The 8,670-nt window shown below is 39.3% G+C and overlaps 2 protein-coding genes across 6 annotated transcripts in view; one reads left to right on the top strand and one right to left on the bottom strand.

Moving 5' to 3' along the window:
- Positions 1 to 8,670, bottom strand: part of LOC106881939 (long-chain fatty acid transport protein 6) — a 55,125-nt gene that overhangs the window by 15,345 nt on the left and 31,110 nt on the right. For all 5 annotated transcript variants that reach the window (XR_008263508.1, XM_014932467.2, XM_052965833.1 and 2 more), the window contains 5 exons: positions 8,299 to 8,457; positions 6,889 to 7,013; positions 4,394 to 4,585; positions 1,780 to 1,876; positions 382 to 580 (listed from right to left, as the gene is read on the bottom strand). Coding sequence is in view for 4 of the 5 variants with exons in the window: in XM_014932467.2 (XP_014787953.1) it covers positions 382 to 580; positions 1,780 to 1,876; positions 4,394 to 4,585; positions 6,889 to 7,013; positions 8,299 to 8,457 (772 nt within the window). In the remaining variant the exon portion in view is untranslated. The remainder of the gene's footprint in view (positions 1 to 381; positions 581 to 1,779; positions 1,877 to 4,393; positions 4,586 to 6,888; positions 7,014 to 8,298; positions 8,458 to 8,670) is intronic.
- The window catches only part of LOC106881941 (Golgi phosphoprotein 3 homolog sauron), a 148,603-nt gene that overhangs the window by 117,770 nt on the left and 22,163 nt on the right, over positions 1 to 8,670 (top strand). The gene's annotated exons all lie outside the window — the stretch shown is intronic.

Raw genomic sequence — 8,670 nt, 5'->3', positions numbered from 1 at the left:
GTAGTCATCACCTCGGTGAGGCCCAATGTACGAAGGTCTTGCCTCACCACCTCAGCCCAGGTCTTCCTGGGCCTACCTCTTCCACGGGTTCCCTCAACTGTTAGGGTGTGGCACTTTTTCACGCAGCTATCCTCATCCATTCTCACCACATGTCCATACCAGCGCAATCGTCTCTCTTGCACACCACAACTGATGCTCCTAATGTCTACGCGTCTCCGTTCAAGCATCTCAACGATTTCACCAGATCTACCTTTCAGCGTGCCGACGTTGAGAGTGCCAATCCTAACAGTATAGGTGTTGGGGGTGTGGGCCTGTAGCCTGACACACACACACACATGCAAGTGTATGTATGTATCTGTAATTGAAATGAAAATTATATACCGGAATGTGTCTCCAATTCTGTCTTTGAAGTAAACAAAATAATCTTCGTCTAAGAAGAGTACATCTCCAAAGTTGAAGAATTTGTCTCCTTTTTTCAGCACATCTGTCACAATTTTTTGATTATCCAAGTCTTTGGTGCCTTTATAGATCTTGTTATCAAATCTGGGGATTATTTCATTCAAAAGCAGGCCCGTTTCTCCTGCAAGAAGCACAGAAATAAAACAAGAACTTCAAAATGTGGGTCTATAAATAATCACAACTTATCCACAAGATTTAGAAATCAAGGTTTGTCAAAATAACTTGGAAAAATAAATGTTAAAAAACGAAAAAGGTAAGACTCATTAAATTTAAAGATAAATTATTTGTGAGGGTTAATTGTTGTTGATTAACCGTTTAGCAGTCAGATTACTCCATCGAATGTAATCCTTATTTCTTCAGTTTTAAATTAATCATGCATTATCTCAAAGCTGAAAGATTTCCATGATTTGATTGTTTATTTTAACACTGACATTGTAGGATAGGTATGAGAGACAGGATCTGGCTGGTTTGAACATAAAGAGGAAGAATTTTGGTGCCAGATATAGGGGCCAGTTTAAATACTAAAGGGTTGACCTTGACTGATGAACAAAAGAATTCTAGTTATGGGAACCCAGTCAAATTTTCAGGAACACTATTCAGGACTATGTTATTCAATTCATATTTAAGATGGTAAATATGTGAATTGAGGGAAATTTGGTTACCATTTTTAGCATGTAAAGTGACCATGTAGAGACATATTTGGCCAAAGTGTTGCATAGTGGGATTGAAATCAGAACCATATGGTTGTGTGGTAAACTATTTTGATGCTAGAAACATGGTGACCATCTCTCTCTCTTCTCTTAAATTCCACTCGAGACAGGATGTGAATTTGACACTACAAGTTAATGAAACAGTTGTCAATTATGTGGCCTCTATGTGGTTGCTTCACCTGTTAGCAATAGCAGCCAAGTCTTCATCAAACAACATTTTACCATATTAAAAAGGAAGGACACTTTGGCTAATGTAATCCTAAATACAAGACTGGATGGCCATAGGGAGAACACCCTTGATTATATGTCATCTGCTCAACCAAAGCTAACCTGGGATTGAACAATAATAATTTTGTGGATCACAGTTCACAGCTGTGTAGAGATAGAAGAGTGAGAATTGTCAATATAATTTTGATCTATTGATCAAATATTGATTATTAATGTTAAACAAGAGAGAAACTTTGGAGTAATATTGAAATTGTAAAGAATTTGGTGGAGAAAAAACAGAAAATCAGTTGAAACAAGTTCAAACTTAAAGCGTCAGTTGGTGGAAGAAAGGTTCTGATAATCTAAGAAACTGTAATCAAGATAAGAACAGGTGCTAACCTACCTGGAGAAATTGGTATACACCTCCCTCGGCAATCTCTTTGAGGTTCCACAGTGCCATTGTGATATTTCACGAGTAATGTCTTGGGAAGGATTTTATTCTAAGTAAACAAAATAAATTCACTTTGATTAAAAGAAAATTTCTGACATTCTCTCACAAAGGCACACATTTTCACTGAGTGCGGGGAGGAAAAGGGGGTAGCTGTCTGGTGAAAAGGATTCCAATATCTGGCATATCATCTTTATTTTAGAATCTGAAAAAGCCATGAACCACCTCTTCAGAAGACACCTATTCCTGTCCTCCTATCATACTGTAACATTTCAATACCTGGCATTAATCACACTCCTCCTCACTTGAGGGGGGTTTTCTCTTGCAAGTCATTTGGTGACCTCACTAATGCTGGTGCCATGAATAAAGCACCAGATCCATGCTATAAAGTGGGTGGCACGAGGAACAGTATTCAGCTGTAGAAATCATGCCAGAGAAAACATTGCAACTCAGTAGAGTCTTCAGGCTTCTTAGTTCCTATCAAACTATTCGACATTGGCAGAATTTGAACTCAGATGGAAAGAGTCAGAGGAAATGCTTGCTACGCATTTTGTCTACAATTCTGCCAGCTCACCACTTTTTACTAAAGGCACAAGGCCTGAAATATCTTTTTTTTGGGTGGGGGGGCAATAACATTGATCTCAGTGCGTAACTGGTACTTAATTTACCGACCCCCGAAAAGATGAAAGGTAAAGTCAACGTTGCCAGAATTTGAACTCAGAATGTAGCAACAGCTGAAGTACTTCTAAGCATTTAGCTGGGTGTGGATAATGATTCTGGTAGGTCACCACCTTCAGGTAATAATAATTATTATTGTTCTGATCATTGTTATTTCTACTCTAGGCACAAGGCCTTGAAAATTTGGAAGGAAGAGGACTAGTCGGTTACATTGACTGCAGTACATAACTGGTACTTATCTCCTCGACCCCGAAAGGATGAAAAGCAAAGTCGACCTTGGTGGAATTTGAACTCGGAAGGCAGATGAAATACAGCTAAGCATTTAGCCTGGCATAACAACGATTCTATTAGCTCACCACCTTCACATAATAATAATAATAATAATGGTTTCAACTTTTTGGTAAAAGGCCAGCAAGTTCAGGAAAGGGAGTAAATCACATCAACCCCAGCGCATGACTGGTACTTATTTTATCGACCCTGAAGAGATGAAAGGCAAAATGACCTTGGCTTTGAACCTAGATTAGAAACAATTATTAGAAAAAAAGAAATCCCAATATGAAATACAGGAGGGAGATAGGGTCCTTGCACCTGTGGTGGTGAACTGCTATGGCTGGATGCCCTTCTTAACACCAAAGAAGGGACTGGGTGTATTTCTTTTACGATACCAGTATTGGTAGGATTGTTTTCCATTTTGAAAGAGTAAAACATGCTCGGCCTTGTGTGTTGTGTCACTTTACTGAAAGTAAGGACCCTAAGAAGGGAAGAGACTAAAGGGACAAAGGGAATATGAGCAGAAAGTGTTTAGCGTAAGAGGAAGATGAAGATTGTTGGATAATGGTAAGAATAGATGTCAATAACATGTGACATGGGAAGATGAAGTGATGACTGGCAACACAGTATATCGGGAACAACAGACAGGTCTGATGTAGTCCTCTTGTGGTGGGAAAGAGGGGTAGAGTGACAAGATGGTGAGATTGCATGCAGGTAGGTTCAATACCAGCCCCTGACATAAGAAGCATCGGATGTGGCATGCAAGAGAGACGTTTGCGTTGGTATGGTCATGTATTATGGATGGATGAGGAGAGCTGTGTGAAGAAATGCCACTCCCAAACAGTGGAAGGAATCCGGGGTAGAGGTAGACCCAGGAAGACATGGAATGAGGTCGTGAAGCATGACCTTTGAACGTTGGGCCTCACAGAGGCAATGACGAAGGACCGAGACCTCTGGAGATATGCTGTGACTAAGAAGACCCAGCAAATAAAGTGAGTTCACAGCTGTAACCTACACCAGTGTCGCATAACCAGCCCACTCAAAAGTACCTTGGATCGTAGGGCAACATGCCGTGCTTGAGGAGACCTATTGAGTCAAGTACATCAAAACCAAAATCAAATCACAATCAAATGGAAATTGTAGTTGTGATCCCTCTGCTGGTGGCACATAAAAAGCACCATCCAAACGTAGCCAATGCCAGCGCTACCTTGACTGGCTTCTGTGCTGGTGGCACATAAAAAGCACCAACTGAATGTGATCGATGCCAGCCCCCTCTGGCCCCTGTCCCGGTGGCATGTAAAAAAAGCACCCACTACACTCTCGGAGTGGTTGGCATTAGGAAGGGCATCCAGCTGTAGAAACACTGCCAGATCAGACTGGAGCCTGGTGCAGACCCCTGGCTTTCCAGACCCCAGTCGAACCGTCCAATCCATGCCAGCATGGAAAACAGATGTTAAATGATGATGATGATAATGTTGTAGAGTTTTGATATTGTGAATAGATGAAAGGGTGAGAAAGAAAGGAGGGGGATTCAATGACATCTGCTGTTACATAAGCAATGAATGAATACCACATAATCTCACTCTATGGTTTTGAGGCCAACAAATAAAATCAGTCTTACCAAAAAAGGTGATATTCGTCCAACAGCACCAACTTTATTCTCTGTATTAATCAACAGAACATTACCCTCAGTAGCTCCAAAGAATTCGATTATTCGAGGAATATGGAATCGATTTTGAAACTTGCTCCATATATCTTTACTTAGTCCATTTCCGTACATAAGTCTCACTTGATGTAAAGATTCTGAAGTAGTCTGAAAACAAAATAAAAATAAAAATCAATAAAATGAAAGCATTTGTCTTTATTAATATTTCAACCCTTTGACAACAAAGCTTTCGCCATAGCAGTGATAGGTGTTAATAGTGAAATACGGTTGTTTGTAAATTCATTGCCAGAAACAGTTGGACCAACAAACAGGTTACAAGAATTATTATCTCCAAGGCTAACAAACAGCGACTTCAATCGTTTAATGGGAAATAACGTGATGTATAATATTTGGATTGTGAAGTTGTATGAATCATTGGGAGAAGATGTAGAAATGTAAGAGAGAAAAGCATCAACATAAGACTTGGTCCATGATAAAGATACTTTCAGAGGAACTTCTCAGTTCAAATCTTGTGTTTTGGGAGGGTCATTACGTCAATAACACACGTATGTGGTGTTGTTATTATTCCGCTGAGGTCAACTTTGCCTTTCATCCTTTTGAGGTCGATAAATTAAGTACAAGCCAAGTACTGGGGTCATTGTGATCGACTTACCCGCTCCCCACCAAATTTCAGGCCTTGTGCCTACAGTAGAAAGGATTATTATTATTATTATTATTGGCTTAATAACCCTCCCAAGATGCAAACAAAATTTGTTAGAACATGAATTCACATAAAAAATCTTGCAAACCAAAACCAAAATTCTCAGTTTCACTCATAAAATAAATGAGTGACGTAATTTATTGAATGTAGACTGTCATGTATTCTTTATACAACATAATTGCTTATTTTCTTAACAATGTAATTAATTAACTCAAATTTGCTTAGAAAGCAATAAAATATTTACATTAAATTATGGCCGAGTTATCTCCCTCTAATCGTATTGCCAGCCCCTCCTAAATTCAGCCCCGTTTCCATGATGCAAACTTATTGTTTTAAGGGTAATCTAAATTAAAAACCTCCCTCAAAATTTCATGTTAATTTATGCTCCAGGCATTTGATTAAGAATAAAGTTATTTTAAGGAATTCTTCCTTATTTTCAAAATTAATTGAAACAAAAACCATGTCTTAAGACTTACAGCAAAACTCTCTGCAAGGGTTGTGAAAGATGACTCTCTTTTTAACCGAAGTCCTTCATTCTCATTCGAAAAGAGGTAAACCCGGCTCTAGGACAGTATTCTTTACATAAGAGATGTCATCTGGTGTACCGCAGGCATCTGTGCTTGGTCCCCTTTTAGTTTTTGCATACATTAATGACACAGATGCCAACTTAAAGAATGCCACAGTGCTGAAATATGCAGATGACATCAAGCTGTACCTTGAGATAAAAAGGGCAGATCCTGAACTCTATAGATCTTTCCTGCAATCGGACCTGGACACATTGCAACAATGGATCACTGACTGGCAACTCGAGCAGGCTGCGGATAAGTGTACCCCCATGCATTTTGGGAGGAAAACCCAGCATCCACATCCTCTCCCCCCCACAACACTAATATCAAGAAGCCTTCTTGGAAACGTGACCTGGGCATTACTATCAGCAGCGATTTAAGTGGGACAAAGCACATCTCTACAATTGTCAAGAAAGCCGAGGGTGTCTTGGCATCACTCAGCAAAACCTTTGTCAGCCGGTCTCCCAGCTATCTATTTAAGGCTGTATACGACTATGGGTGTGGCCACACTTAGAATTTGCATCACCAGTCTGGGAACCCTATCTTGCTCAGAACATTGACCTCCTGGGAACTGTTCAGAGACGTGCAACCAAGCAAATACCCTCCATCAAACATCTACCGTACACAGGAACACCTTGCTTCTCTGGGCATAGATACATTGAAGCTCCAACGTCTGGCAACTGACTTGGTAAACACCCACAAAATTATTAACCATCGTGCCAACAACCACCCTGAGCACCTTTTTGAGCTCCATGTGTCTAACACATGTGGGCATGCCTACAAAGTCAGAAAACAGCACAACTCCCATCACTTTCGGAGACATTCTTTCACACTCAGAGTTACTGAAACATGGAACAAACTACCTGCATCAGTTGTTTGTTGCCGAAACGTTGCATCCTTTAAAACCTCCATGCTTCCTGAAATTCACCAACACTACACCTGATATCCCCCTATCCTCCCCTCCATATGCATCCACACCTGTATATCATGACTCATACACTGTTCACTTTCCTGACTTTTGCACATAATTCCATGTACTGTACATGCACCTTTCATACGTTGTAGTGCACCTGAGCATTATAATTTCATTATTATTATTATTATTATTATTATTATTATTATTATTATTATTCTAAAGGTTAATGAAAAGGAATTCTTTGAAGAAACCAACATGAAACACTTACAATGGGTTGTGAGAGAACGTAACGGCACAATTCACCAATGTAAGGAACAGCAGTGACTTGGTATTGACAACAATCTTTCCAGAAACTTGAGGCAGAGAATTTCTTCTTCAAAACAATTGTAGCTCCTGGAAGAAAGAATGAACAGCCATATACAGACATATCTATATCCATATATAGATATCTATATATATATATCTATATATATATATCCATATATATATATCTATATATATAATGCACAATATATGGAATTAACTAATCCAGTAGTACTCACAAAAAAAGCCTCTTTAGTGGATCAAGCTACAAAGCACAGGGTAAACCAATACAAAGGACCATAATCGATTATGCAAAAGAAATTTAAAAAAAAAATTTTTAATCACCCTCCTCTCATAAATCCTAAAATTGCCACTCTTTCAGAGAATTACTTCTTTTTTAATCATAGTTTTAAAATGCAGACAGTCCAAATCTATCAATTGTTTCTGAAATTTCAAAATAATTTTCAGTCAAAAAGGTGTGTGATGTAAGGGTTTTAGTACATCCCATGACCATCTGGCTCATTTCTTTCTCACTGACATGTATTGAGGCCTTCCAATATTTCTATCCCCATAAACACGTTTTATGGAATGATGATGCACCCCAGGGTGGTCCATTGCTGAGATTTAAGAAAACAAAAAGAAATACATTTGGTAATTTAAATTCTTCACCCACCTCTCACGACGGTTTGTGTGCATGTCTGGGTAAGAAGAAAAAACATTTGTTAACAGAAAAGTATGCTGTTAAGATAAATTATCTTTTACATACCTCTTTTTAAATCATTGTGGATAAATCCTAGTAATGGCCTCATGACTGATATGGGTCAAGTCTAATTTGAGCATCCATAAGGTTGGGGCATGGTGAAAATGGTTTTGTGCATAATTGTGCGAGAACAGTGTGTAGAATACAAATGCACCGAAAATTTCTGAAACTACCAACATGTATGAGCTAACACTTTCCTGTCCTCAAGAAAACCCATCCTCCACAGTAGAAGTGTTTAAGGCTGCTCCCCATGGGGGAGAGGACTGACCTGTAAGTGTCCTGTTCTAGTGCCACATAAAAAGCACCCAACATGTTCTGTTAAGTGGTTGACATTAAGAAGGGCACCCAGCCAAATCAGGCTGGAACCTGGTGCCGCTCTCCAGCCTGCCAGCTCTGGTCAAACCCTCCCACCCATGCCAGGGTGGGAAATATATGTTTGATGATGATGATGAACTAAGAAAGTCATGACTGGTTCCATGATGAGTTTCAGTTCGAAATCCATAATAGGTCGTGTGTATGTGTGAATATTTTCAACTTTTTGAATTTGGATTTCAAAAATTAGTTTGAATGCAAAAAGTTATTGGGGTGCTTAAACCATAATTCTGCCAAACTTACCTCGACTTAGAGCCAAATTGAAACCCAGAAAGAGTCCATTTGAATGGTAAAGTGGAAGAGTGACATAGATAACATCAGAGTTACAGATGCCAATGATGTTGCCAAAGCGTAAACTTCCCAGGAATTTGCTGATGTAAATATTGCAGGCTTTTGGAACCCCTGAGCAGAAAAAGAAGGAAAATAACAACTGTTAATCAGATCTCAATATAAGCAAAGGAAAGATGTCGGAGGGCACCTAATAATAGAAAGTAAACGTTTATACGGAATTGGTGCGAAAGAAATGGCTGTGGCATGGCTTTCTCATTAATTCTATCGCTTATGATGGTTGCATAGGAAACCTGTGCTGAGAGATAAGGCTGATGGGGGGGGGGG

This window comes from Octopus bimaculoides, chromosome 2 (assembly GCF_001194135.2).
Source record: "Octopus bimaculoides isolate UCB-OBI-ISO-001 chromosome 2, ASM119413v2, whole genome shotgun sequence".
NCBI classification, from domain to species: Eukaryota; Metazoa; Mollusca; class Cephalopoda; order Octopoda; family Octopodidae; genus Octopus; species Octopus bimaculoides.
The sequence above is the reverse complement of the archived record's forward strand: the minus strand, read 5'-3'. Positions and strand labels throughout refer to the sequence as shown.